Source organism: Rhinatrema bivittatum, chromosome 4 (genome assembly GCF_901001135.1).
Source record: "Rhinatrema bivittatum chromosome 4, aRhiBiv1.1, whole genome shotgun sequence".
In the NCBI taxonomy this organism is placed as follows: Eukaryota; Metazoa; Chordata; class Amphibia; order Gymnophiona; family Rhinatrematidae; genus Rhinatrema; species Rhinatrema bivittatum.
The window spans coordinates 477,498,447-477,511,907 of record NC_042618.1 but is presented as its reverse complement, the minus strand read 5'-3'; the positions used below and the strand labels follow the sequence as shown (position 1 = coordinate 477,511,907).

The 13,461-nt window shown below is 48.1% G+C and overlaps 1 protein-coding gene across 1 annotated transcript in view; it reads left to right on the top strand.

Annotated features, from left to right (window-relative positions):
- RTCB (RNA 2',3'-cyclic phosphate and 5'-OH ligase) overlaps positions 1 to 13,461 on the top strand; it is a 58,622-nt gene that overhangs the window by 40,070 nt on the left and 5,091 nt on the right. The window contains 7 exon segments of the mRNA XM_029597324.1: positions 1,628 to 1,695; positions 2,223 to 2,322; positions 3,277 to 3,433; positions 4,476 to 4,632; positions 12,666 to 12,806; positions 12,808 to 12,826; positions 13,010 to 13,185. Of these exon segments, the coding sequence (XP_029453184.1) occupies positions 1,628 to 1,695; positions 2,223 to 2,322; positions 3,277 to 3,433; positions 4,476 to 4,632; positions 12,666 to 12,806; positions 12,808 to 12,826; positions 13,010 to 13,185 (818 nt within the window).

The window sequence follows — 13,461 nt, the reverse complement described above, 5'->3', positions numbered from 1 at the left end:
CATGGAACATTGAACAATAACAATCAGCCATTGAACCTTATTACAACTATTTAACCTTACAATGAACATTGAAAGTAATAATAATTATATTTAACAAATTTAACAATTAACAAAACCTTAACCATGTTATGAAGTATGTGTGAGTTCATCTTTTTACAAGGAATTTTAGTCACGAATATGGTCTGCGTTGCATTCGTTCTTGCTCCCTCTCTGCTTCATTCCCCCGTCTCATCCTTTTCCCCTGCCACTCACTCTCCTCTCTTACAACAAACCGGATTTGTGATCAGAGCAAAACCATCTAATCCAGTGAGATACACTTGGACTTTGGTGTATGGGTTATGATGATGTGTTTAAAAAAGGATTGGATAAGTTCTTGGAGGAGAAGTCCATTACCTGCTATTAAGTTCACTTAGAGAATAGCCACTGCCATTAGCAATGGTAACATGGAATAGACTTAGGTTTTGGGTACTTGCCAGGTTCTTATGGCCTGGATTGGCCACTGTTGGAAACAGGATGCTGGGCTTGATGGACCCTTGGTCTGACCCAGTATGACATGTTCTTATGACTTCTGCAGCCTTAGGGGATGACGCCCGTGACCCCTCCCCCATGGCTCTGGTTGAGAGCTCCAAGAGCCATCTTTATCTGGCTTTCCCTGGGAGCTCTGCAGACGACTCAGTACCACCAGTGCCTTCCTACCTATGCTCTGCACCGTGCTCCACAGCAACTGAAAACTTCTTATGTCTGTCTCTCTCCCTGTCTCTGGCCCAACTGGCTCTATCTGCACAAACAGCAGCCACGCTTAACGCAGCCAGTGGTGGCTTTGCCCCGGCGTGCCCCACCCATGCTGCTCTGACCTGCTGCCACGTCTGTTATCTGAACTGGTGGACGTGGTGGAATGCATTCCTGCCACCCGCTGCCACTGCAGGTCAGATCAACTTCTCACTGCTGCTGCTGTGGGCCAGATCAGGCTGCTCCTGCCATTTCTTCTAGGGCTGCATCCAGCCCTCGGACTATAGTTTGGGAACGAGTGAGGTGATAAAATTTGCTGATGACGCAAAATTATTAAAAGTTTTTAAATCACAAGAAGACTGTGAGACCTTGCAAAACTGAGAGACTGGGCATGCAAATGTAAAATTAAATGTAATGTGGACAAGTGCAAAGTGATGCACTTAGGGAAGAGAAACCATATATATATATATATATATATATATATATATGTGCAAGGTTCCATATTAGGAGTTGCCATTCAGGAAAAGGGTTTAGGCGGCATCATTGACTTGTTGAGATCTTCTGCTCAGTGTCCTGCGCTGGCGGCCGTATGCACTAGTGCTCCATCCAGAACCCTTCTGTCAGGGGCCTTGAATCCAGGCACCTGGGTGTCACTGTTGCATGATGACCATGACCCACTCCCCCCGCCACCAGGCACTGTGAAAGCTGCCTTTGCAGTGTCCTCGGGCATGCTGGGGGCAGAAAGCCAGAGACGGGGATTGGGGCCCCTTTCCCAACACGTGCCAGCAGGCTGGCCATTGTGTGGAGCAGATTATCCTAATGCCATTTTCTAAATGTGTGGATTTGTTGTTTGCTGGTTGGGTGGATGCCTATAAAGACTGTTTTTTTTTCTCTTCAGGTGCGGGGGGCTTCCTTCCTGCCATGAAACAGATCGGCAACGTGGCTGCCCTGCCGGGGATTGTGCATGTGAGTTACTGTGTAATCTTACAGTGTTTGGCGCACCCCTGCTGCTTATGTATTCTGGATTTGCTTCCTCAGAATGTACCGAAATGTAGGAAGGCTCAGCTGTTTGCCAGTCACTGTCCTGGGCAGGAGGTACTCATTTTATCTGCTTCTCTTGTTAGAGAGTAGCAGATCACTCCTCAGTGAAGGTCTGGGTCATCATTTTTATGTCTTTTTTTTAGCCTGTTATTGCTGCTCTTTAAACATCTTGTGCCATGGCCAGGTCAGAATGGGAATAAAAAGTGGGTATGAAGGTGGACTATTTCTGGCTCTCCTGATCCTGTAAGAGCAGCGATGTTAGGAAGAGTCTGGGGTGATATGAGGAAGAATTCCCTCCGCGACAGCCCATGCACTACATGAGCACTAGGGACCAGTCTGTATGAAATGTGACCACGCCTGGAAGTGGCTGTTCTGCCACAGGGAGAAATGGCTGTGCACATGTCTCCTCCACAGATGCATTTATATCTAATTATGGGCTGGCTTTGTTGCAGAGATCCATCGGGCTTCCTGATGTGCATTCCGGCTATGGCTTTGCCATTGGCAACATGGCTGCCTTTGACATGGATGACCCAGAAGCAGTGGTGTCGCCAGGTAAGAAGAGAGAGCGAGTGAGCTTTAATTTATTTGTAGCATAATCAAAGGTTTAAAAATGATTGTAAACTAGCAAATATAATTTACATGAAATAAAAGATACTGTAAAAATGTAAAACCATAAAAAATACTGCATACAACACGATGGATACATGTTTACCTATCAGGAATGCAAGGTAAACAACTAATAGAAATCTAAAAGAAAACACAAACTCATTAAATTAACAAATGATTACAAATAAATGGAGCGCAGAGAGCTGGTATAATTGTTGAAGGCCTGCATAGAAAGGTAAATCTAGAAAAATGTTTTTCAATACAAAGGCTGAGGGAGTGAATGCCACAAACTGGGGGCCAGGTAGAGGGTCACGCCAGCTGCTGCCGTAGGAGGGAAACCTGCAGCTTGCTTTACAGCCTCCTTGGATGAGTCTCGTCCTCCCGGCAGCACAAGGGAGGGTCTCCGTGTTACCGTTCAGGTCATCTTCGCAGTGTCTGAAGAAATACCAGTACTAACCAGCCATGCACACTACATGGGGGCCTATGTGCACAGGGTGCTGCAGCAGCTCTTTTCCAGCCGGCCCATAGTCGCATTCCTGTATTTGCTTCCCCCATCATGTACTCTTCTGGTTAGTTGGATGTGACTCTTTCTTTCCCTCCGTCTGGGAACAAACGATGGGTGCCTAAGGAAGCTTTGCTATGTTGAGCCTTAGATCGTACTTGAGGGGAGAGACCGGTCATTGAAGGCCAGATCTGTGGCCAAGGTTGATTGGGACTAGAGGATAACTGATGGATGGAGGGGGGAGTCTTTGTCTCTGAAGGAAGAATGAAAGTAACGTAAGTGTACAGAGGGCAGATGTACAACCCTCTCCTCTTTCTGTACCGACGCTGTACAGTAGCGAGTCAGCCAGCCCAAGGGTTGACCGTGTTTCGACTGCACTTTTTTTTTTTGCTCCCCAGGTGGCGTCGGGTTCGATATCAACTGCGGTGTGCGCCTGCTGCGTACAAACCTGGATGAAGGCGATGTGCAGCCCGTGAAGGAGCAGCTGGCACAGGCCATGTTTGACCACATCCCGGTCGGCGTGGGATCCAAGGGGGTTATCCCCATGAACGCTAAGTGAGAACCACCGCAGCAGTGCTCTGTGTTACACGGGAGATCTGTCAGGCCATCCGTGTCCCAAAATGAGCAGCAGTAGGGAGACCGATGCTGGCGCTGCATGGACTGCCCGTGCTTGGGGGCTGTGTGCGGTAGGGAATTTGTGTGGAAGAGGAGGGGCCCAGTGGTTAGAGCAAGGTCCAAATTCAAATCTCGCTTCTGTCACTGGCAAAGCTCTTTGGGGCAGGGACTTACCTTACCTGAATACTTATCACCATTGCACAGCGATGTCTAGTGGCGCTTCAGAAACCAGTAGCCTTGAAGTTTGTAGAGGATGCTGCTCACTTTCGGTAGCACTGCTATCTTTTAGCTCATGAGGAGCGTGCGTGCGGGGCTCGGGAACGGAGAAATCATGGTAAAATTGGTGGCTGCTGCTGCTGCCCTTTCAAAGCAGCCAGTGGTTATCACTGCGTTAATCGGGTTGGAATCTGTAACTTCCTATGCAATAAGCATATTTTGTTTGTATGACGCACAGAGCCAAATACAGTGCAGCGTCATTTCTATCCAGAATGGTTGGGACCGAGGCTGTTCCAGATAAAGGGTGTTAACCCCCATCTCAGCCCAACCTGCTCCCCCCCCCACCCAGTTCGGCTGCTGGCCCAGCGCTTCCCAAGCCCACTGTTTCGTCACTTCTTCTCCCACGTGCTCACCGGTGAGACTGCGCCGTGCTCCGTGTATCATTTATGGAGGGCCCTGCTGCTCAAACAGTCCAACTGAGACTGAACCGTCCTGAGTAGAGGGAGAGGTGCTGAAGGAGCAGATCTGAGAAGAGAGGCAATTGCAGTTGGGGTGGGGGGAGTAGAAATAAGGTAAAAGCAAACAGTTGCAGAGAATAGAAGTATTTTCCAGATAAGGAAACACAGCTCGGAGAAAGCAGACTTTTTTCCCCAAAGTGTGGCGTCTCCGTGTAAAAGGCAACACAATCTGTAAGAAAAGGTCACTGACTTAAATGCACTGTGGGACCAATGCATGTAAGGAGCTTTTGCTGATTTTGTCTTGTCAGGGACCTGGAGGAGGCCCTGGAGATGGGTGTGGACTGGTCCCTGCGGGAGGGCTATGCTTGGGCAGAGGATAAGGAGCACTGTGAGGAGTATGGCAGAATGCTGCAGGCTGATCCCAGCAAGGTCTCCTCCAAGGCCAAGAAGCGGGGATTGCCTCAGGTAAGAAGAAACACACGTAGCGTGACTCTGAAGCAAGCATGTACCGATCAGCATCTCTTAATCCGCCCGGAGAAGCCAATATTACAACACTCAAAAAAAGAAACTTCAGGTGTGCTGTAATAAGGGTTACAACGTCAGTCTTGTCACACGTTCCTCAAAATAAGCAGCAGCTCCACTCCAGGTAACAAAAATGTGGCGAATGAGTCTTTACCACGCTTTCACAGCTGACAATACAGAGACATACGTAACAATTTTGTAATTTTTAAAATGCATATTCTGTCTTCCGTGACACTCCATTCAGGTACCTACAGTACTTTCTCAACTTAGGACACATACAAGCCAGCGGTAGGGGGTGCATGGTCACACCCATGCCAGTCCCCTCAATCTGCTGATAGAAACCGTCCTCGCTTCTTCCATGATGGTCTTTGATACTGTTTGTTCTCATAGCAGTGTGCAGGTCCTTCTGATTTCTTGCACATCCCCAAGCCCAAATATCTCCTTTTTTATTCTTGAGCGGTTCTTCCCTGGTTTACTCTGATGCTTCTGGTTTTTCTCTACTTACTGTCAGGCTGTAAGTAAGTTCCCAGATGTGTGGGGGGGATGGGGAGGGAGGTGGGGGGTAGGGCTTTGTCTAAAAATGGTCGGTCACAAGCTGTACAACATACGCATAGCTAGGCAATGTCATTGTGCAACTTTGGTTCAGTTTTGCTTGATGTACTTGTCTGTTTCGTTGTCTTGTTCTGATTGACAATAAAACTATTTACATATAAAAAAAAAAAAAGAAATGGTCCTGAAATATGAAATAGGTGGAAATGAAAGCCATCTTCTCATCAGAAAAACTGAAAAAGGTTAAACACTTCTTTAGCAGATTAACAGTGATATTTGAAGAAGCCAAAAGCCAGTCAAAACAAAAATCTGTGCAAGTAGATAAGAAATGAAGGAGACGAGACGAGCCTCTAATGTAGGAAGGGCCCAGAGGAATCGAGGATCTTAAGAACTTGTCAGTATAAGTAGAAAGGAGTTATAAAAGTGACCCAGTCCCACAAACAGCAGGTTGTCCTGGCAGAGAATGTAACGCTGTATGAGCCCTTGGTAAAATAATAAATACAAGGAATGGTAGGATATGACTGAATCAAAACCTCCTGCTCTTTAGAAGTTATGAAAACACATTCCCTGTACGTACCCAGATTAGTCCAGACTCCTGGGTTTTGCATCCCTGCCAGCAGATGGAGACAGAGTTTTACTGACACTGCCACATAATCAGGTGTGCCTCCTGCAGTTCCTCGGTATTTCTCCATCTCCATTGGCGCAGGTATGGTGGCCGTTTTGAATTATTATGTGGCACTTGCGTGCCAATGGAGGAGTAGGGGATTTTCCCCTGAGACTTCCCCAGCCTGCCAGAGCCCCGTGGACGAGCAGGGGAGGGCAGATGGGGTAGAGGCTTCCAATCTGCTTGTTTCTGGGTCCTCTGTCGCTGGCGCCTCTCAGCATTTGCCTGCTGCCTCCCGACTTTTTTCAGCAGATTTTGTCCTGCTGTTGCATGAGGTTTATTTAACTCAGCAGTCAGGGCTGGGACCTGGACCCGACCTTGTGAGTGTCTGGAGGGAGCAGTCTCGGAGTAAGCGACCTTCGCTGATAAGGCATTTTTTGGGTCCTAATCCCTCTGGTGATGAGTCAGATGATTCAGAGGGGGCCCCCGGGGATCTGAGGGCATCTCTGACACAGGACGAGGGGGTTGACCTGGATGTGGTTGGCACGGCTTCGGGAGATGATCTGGAGGAGATCCTGGTATTTTAACAGGGATAACCCTAAGGTGGTCCGTTTGTTCTGTAAAGAAGAGTTGGGGCCTTTGATTCCTCAGGTTCTGGAGGAGCTTGGGCTGAAGGTTCCACAAGAAATCTCTGACAAGGAAGGGGTGGACCTGGTCCTGGATGGGCTTAGGGGTCCCATGAAAGCCTTCCTGTATCATAAGTCTGTGAAGAAGTTGGTGGTGGATCGGGAGTGGGGTACTCCCGGCGCCAGCTTGAGAGTGGGGAGAGTGATGGTGAAGCTTTATCCTTTGCTGAGCAGACAGAGCTGTTTTCCCTTCCAAAGGTGGATGCTGCGGTGTCGGAAGTGACAAAGAAGACGACTCTTCTGGTTGCGGGGTCCGTGGTTTTGAAGGATGTGCAGGGTCGAAAACTGGAAGTTCACCTCAAAAGAATATTTGAGGTGTTGGCCCTGAGTTTACAGGTAGCCATCTGTTCCAGTTTTGTGCAGAGGGCTTGTCTGCATTGGGTGCAGCAGCTTCAAGATGGCCAGGCAAAGTCTGGCCACGAGGCAGTTAAGGTTGACCACTTAGAGGTGATGGTAGCATATGTTGCATGTGCTCTGTATGACCTGGTGAGAACTTCTTCTCTGTTTATGGGGTCAGCTGTGTCAGCCAGGTGGTTATGGTTGCGTAACTGCAGCGGATGTGCCATCTAAGTCCCAGTTGGGTTCTCTGCCCTTCAAGGGCTGGCTTTTATTTGGGGAGGACCTGGACCAGTTGATGAAAGGTCTGGGCAAGAATAAGGTGCATAGGTTGCCAGAGGATAAGCCTAAGGGCAAGAGGTTTTTTTCAGGCTTAGTCTCATTTTCGTGACCGTAGGAAATCTCGCCTGGTGAGAGGATTCCCAGATCCACAGAAGCAGTTCTCTCTCCGGGGTCAGTCCTTTCAAGGAGGCCGAAGGTCCTTCAGAACCTCCACAGATAGTGGAGCTATTTGGGGCTAAATCCTCGCAATGAGGTGAGGCGGGTCCACTCTACCGTTCCTTTTATAGGGGGTCGCTTAGCATGGTTTTATGAGGAGTAGGCCAAAATTACTCAGGATCAGTGGGTCCTCAGCTTAAGAGATGGCTACGTGTTAGAATTTGCTCGGCCCGTCCACAATTTGTTTCTTGTTTCCTTCTGCGTGTGTTTATATAAGAAATTTGTGGTGCGAGAGATGCTGGACCAGTTGTGGATGTTAGGGGCGGTGATTCCAGTCCCCAGGGACGAATGAGGCGAGGGAAGGTATTCCATTTACTTCGTTGTCTCAAAGAAGGAAGGCACTTTTCGCCCGATTCTGGACTTGAAGCGGGTAAATGTAGTGCTCAAGGTCCCGAGGTTCTGGATGGAGACCCTGAGGTCGGTAATAGCAGCGGTGCACACGAGTTCCTAGCTTCTCTGGATTTGATGGAGGTGTACCTGCTTGTTCCCATTTGGCTGGATCATCAGCTGTTTCTGCAGTTAATGGTGCTGGGTCAACATGTTCAATTTGGGGCCCTTCCCTTTGGGTTGGCCACTGTGCCATGCACCTTCACCAAGGTTATGTTGGTGATGGCAGTGGGATTATTTATTTATTTATTTTATTTATTATTAACTTTAACTTTTAATATACCGATATTCGTAGGACACATCATACCAGTTTACAATCAACTCATGGAGAAAGGAAACAAATTACAAAAAACAGGGAAGGGGGAAGGGGAGCAGAGGAGGAAAAAGGAGAGAGGGGGTAGGGAGAAAGCAAAAGCATGAAGAGTATGAAAAGCAGAAGTAGGAAAGAGTGAGAAAAGAGAATAGGAACTGGAGTAACAGTATTAACATAATTAACACGTTTCAAAAAATTACATAATCAACATTTCCATACGATACATATTGGTTGGAGGGTGGTGTAGCAAGACGCAGTATGGCGGGAGTATGCTGGGAGCAAGTGGGGTTAGGTTTGATAGGTATCCGGATAGGCCTGCAGGAAGAGCCATGTTTTGATGCCTTTTTTGAAATTGGGTAGGGAGGGTTCAAGGCGGAGAGAGGTGGGGAGTGAGTTCCATAGGGTGGGTCCAGCGATGGTAAATGCTCTATCTCTGATGATGGAGAGATGAGCAATTTTGAGAGGTGGGGTATGGAGGGTGCCAGCAAAGGTGGCTCTGGATGGACGATTGGAGGCACGGAAACGTGGCATTTCATTGAGCCATGCAGGGCTGTTTTTATGGAGCACATTGTGGAGAACGGTGAGGGTTTTGTATTTTATATGGAAGGGGATGGGAAGCCAATGTAGATCCTTTAAGACTGGGGTGATGTGTTTTCTTCTGCGGGTGTCAGTGATGATTCTTGCCATGGAGTTCTGCAGGATTTGTAGGGGTTTGATAGTGGAGTGTGGGAGGCCTAGGAGGAGGGAGTTGCAGTAGTCCAACTTAGATAGGATGGTAGACTGCTCTACTAGACGGAAATCTTGGGTGTGGAGGAGGGGTTTCAGTTTTTTGAGAATGTGTAGTTTAAAGAAACCCCCTTTTAGTAGGGATTTAATGTGGGGTTTAAAGTTAAGGTGTTGGTCTAATACAACACCTAGGTCTCTTACGGATGGTGCGAGAGGCTGGCAGGGTGGGTGGAGGTGGGGACGTTGGATGAGGCCTGAGATGTGAGGTCAAGATTGTTAGATATGAGGAGGATTTCTGTTTTTGTTGCATTAAGTGCAAGCTGGAGGTTGGTTAGGAGCGTGTTGATGGAGGCTAAGCAGGAGTCCCAGAATTGCAGAGTGTCTTTGATAGTTTTTTGAATGGGGATGAGGATCTGCACATCATCCGCATACAGGAAGAAATTGAGTCCTAGGTCAGAGAGTAGGTAGCAGAGAGGGAGGAGGTACCCATTAAAAAGGGTGGAGGAAAGGGAGGAACCTTGTGGAACGCCCTGCATGAGGGGGATTCGGAATGGTCAATTTTAACTAGGTATTCTCTGTGGGTAAGGAATGATGTGAACCAAGAGAGCACTGTGCCGGAGATGCCAATCTCTGACAACCGGGATAGAAGGATTTGGTGGTTGACTGTATCGTAGGCTGCAGAGATATCTAGGATGGCGAGTAGATAAGTTTCCTTGGTCTAGGCCTATGTGAACTGTATTAGTGATTGCTAGAAGGAGATTTTCAGTGTTATTATGTCGTGAAGGAGTGCTGGTGTACCCGTACCTGGATGACTGGCTCTTCAGGGCATAGTCAGAGGACATTTGTCGCTAGTCTGTGCAGAAGGTGTACAGTACTCGGGAGTCACTTGGCTGGGTGGTGAACTTAGCAAAGAGTCACTTGGTGCCGTCACAGTCCCTCGAGTATCTGGGAGCTCAGTTCGACACTCCAGAGGGGCAAGGTGTTTCTCATGGAGGAGCATGTTCTGAAGCTGCAGGGTCAAATTGGGTGCTTAGTGGGGTTGCTAGTACCCAGAGTCTGGGATTATTTGTAGATTCTTGGTTCGATGGCTTCCACCCTGGAATTTGTGCCATGGGCCTTTGCGCACGAGACCTTTGCAGAGAGCTCTGTGGCTCGGTGGAATCCTCTCTCTGAGGAATTTCATCTTCCTTTGCTGCTCAAGGGCACTGCACAGGACAGCCTGTCCTAGTGGCTGCTGACTTCCAGTCTGGTTTGTGGTGTCGAACTGGAAGTCCTGGATTGGGTAATTCTTACTATCGATGCCAGTCTATCTGGATGGGGAGTGGTGTCAGCAGCCTTCTACTCAGGGCAGTTGGTCCGCGAAGAAAGCTTCTTGGTCTATCAATCTGTTAGAGACCAGAACAGTGCATTTAGCTTTACTTGCATTTCTGCCATTGATGCGAGGTTTAGTCTGTGAGGGTCCTGTCGAACAATACGACGATCGTAGCCTACGTCGGTCGGCAGGGAGGAACCAAGAGTCTAGCAGTGGCCCAGGAGGCATAAAAGCTGAGTCTTTAGGCGAAGCAACACTTAGAGTGGATAGCGGCATTGCACATTGCAGGAGTAGAAAATGTCCAGGTGGATTTTCTAAGTCACAGATTATTAGATCCGGGAAAGTAGGAGCTGTTAGTCAACGATGCAGCTCATTCGCGAGAGGTGGGGCTGTCCCCATGTGGATCTAATGGAGACTCATCTCAATGCAAAGGCGGCTCAGGTTTTCAGTCTGAGAAGAGAGCACAGGGCCAAAGGCGTCAACGCTCTGGTTCTGGCTTGGCCTCGGGAGGTTCTACTTTACATGTTTCCTCCTTGGCCTCTAGTAGACAAAGTGTTGCAAAGGATAGAGAGACATCCAGGCGAAGTGGTGCTGGTGGCCCTGGAGTAGCCTCGTCGGCCATGGTTTGCGGATCTAGTCAACTTAGCCGTGGACGGTCAGTTACGTTTCGCCATCTTCTGGGACTTCTTCGGCAGGGCCCTATATTTTCAGACCAGGCTGCTCACTCTTGTCTAGTGGCTTGGCTTGAGAGGTAGCGATTGAGATGCAGGGGGTACCCGTAAGTGGTTATTGCTACTCTCCTACAGCTAGACGAAAGTTTACTTCTCTTTCATATGTGAGGGTCTGGAAGGCTTTTGAGTCCTGGTGTATTACTAACGGAGTGCAAGCTTTATGATCTTTTGGTGTTGCAGATCTTGTCCTTTCTTCAGGAGGGTTTGGTCAAGGGGTTGGCTTTCAACTCTTGTTTGTCTATGAGGTAAAGTAGAGGGTTCCTCTCTGTCTTCTCATCCTGGGGTGGTGAGGTTTCTTCGGGGGCTAAGAATGTGTCCACCAGTTAGGAGAGTTTGTCCATCCTGGAATCTTAATCTTAGAGGTTTGTATGAGGCACCTTTTGAGCCTCTTCAGAGAGCGACATTTAAGGATTTGGCTCTTAAAGTCTTTTTTCTAGTGGCCATTTGTTCAGCTAGGAGAATCCTGGAGTTACAGGCTTTGTCTTGCTGTGATCTGTTCCTGCAGATTTTGGACTTGGGATGTCATTGAGGACAGTACCCTCCTTTTTTACCGAAGGAGTCACAGAGGAGCTTCCGTCTTTTCCTGAGATGGTCTCTTTCACACCTAATGCGCAGGAGCTTAAGCTTTTGGACATATGCAGAGCTTCTTTGAGGTATCTCAAGGTAACAAATGATTTCAGGAAGTCGGATCATCTCTTTATTTTGTGGAGCGGTTCGAAGAGAGATTCTCAGGCTTCCAAGGCTACTATTGCACGGTGGCTTAAGGATACCATTGGATCAACGTACATAATTAAGGGGCGTCCAGTTCCTGAGGGTTTGAGAGCCCACTCTGCGCATTCTCGTCTGAGCCTCTGCCCACGAAGCCGCTTGGTTTCACTGCATACTTTCGCAAGGCATTATCGCTTGGATATGGGGGATCCAGAGTCCCAGTGTTTTGCGAGCAGGACTCTCCAGGTCCCACCCTAAATAGGGAGCTTTGGTACATCCCAGGAGTCTGGACTGATCTGGGTATGTACAGGGAAAGGAAAATTGGTGTGCGTCTGGAGAGTATTTGATACCTGGTGCGAGGAACGCAGTGTTTTGCCTCAGGATGGCTTGAATAAAGGTTTGACCCTTAACTCCTTGAAGGTTCAGGTAGCAGTTCTTTCCTATTTCAGGGGCAAGGTGAACGGAACCCGCCTATCTGCTCACCCGGACATGGCCCGTTTTTCTGAAAGGGGTGAAGCACCCCTACGGTTGGCTGGTTCCCTTATGGAATCTTAATCTAATATTGCAGTTTTGGCAGGGCCTTCCTTTCGGCTGCTGCGCAGTCTTTCCTTGCGTTTATTAACCCTGAAAACGGTGTTCCTGGCGGCTATGTGCTCGGCACGTCATTTCTCTGAATTACAGGCATTGTGTCGGGAACCGTTCCTCCGGATGACTCCAGGAGCATTACAGCTTCAGACTGTTCCATCCTTCTAGCCTAAGGTAGACTCTGAGTTTTATTTGAATCAGTCCAATTCATTGCCATCCCTAGATAAGCACAAGGACATGGAACGATACTGCCGCCTCCGCCATTTGAATGTCAGTATAAATATAGCAGAATGATGAATCTAGCTATTAGATTGGAAGCACTCTAGGGCAGGATCCTACCTACCGTACCTGAGTTGTACTAGCCTTGAGCTTGGGTTTGGAAAGGTGGGCAATTCTAAAAAAAAAAAAATAAAAAATTAAAGACCCTCCCCAATGTGTGTTGCTCTATGTAAATATTATTTGGAGTTCAATATTGTGTTCATTGAAGTATGATCCATAAGCATTGAAAGCAGAGCTTTACGTGTTTTCTCTTGACCTGCAGCTGGGAACCCTTGGAGCAGGAAACCATTATGCTGAGATTCAGGTGGTGGATGACATTTACAATGAGTATGCTGCCAAGAAGATGGGCATCGACCACAAGGGGCAGGTCTGCGTGATGATCCACAGCGGCAGCCGAGGCCTAGGGCCATCAGGTTGCTACAGGTGAGTTGTGTGAGCGGCAGAACGCACTCGCGGTGAATCATTTCCAGGCCTGAAAAGTCCAAGGCTGAAAGTTGAAATCCTAAGTGGAGCAATATTGGCCAGAAGTCTTCAGACAGATGGATTTCTCGCTACCTTGCAGGTGCAATGTAACTTCTGCCTAGCTTTTCTTGTACCATTTCTCAGATGCACTGGTGGCTATGGAGAAAGCCATGAAGAGAGACAAGATCATAGTGAATGACAGACAGCTGGCATGTGCCAGGATCTCCTCCGCTGAGGGGCAGGACTACCTGAAGGGCATGGCAGCAGCTGGCAACTATGCATGGGTCAATCGCTCTTCTATGACCTTCCTCACCAGACAGGTAGACGTCGGCCTGCTGTCCTATATGTATAGGAAGTATCCTCTGTTAGGACCAGCTTTTATTCTTTGTCCACGGGGGATTTTAACTGTGTGTGCGCGTCTGTATTCAGGAAAAAGATTCTTTCATGCACAGTTACTGAGCTGTAACTGTAGATACAATAGTATCTTGGGAACCCTCTCAGCATGTACAGTTCTGTATAAGATAGTTACAAGGAAATGTTATCTCTTTCCCAGTAATTGCAGTCTGAGCAGAATCTTTACATAAGTGCAGCTGTGA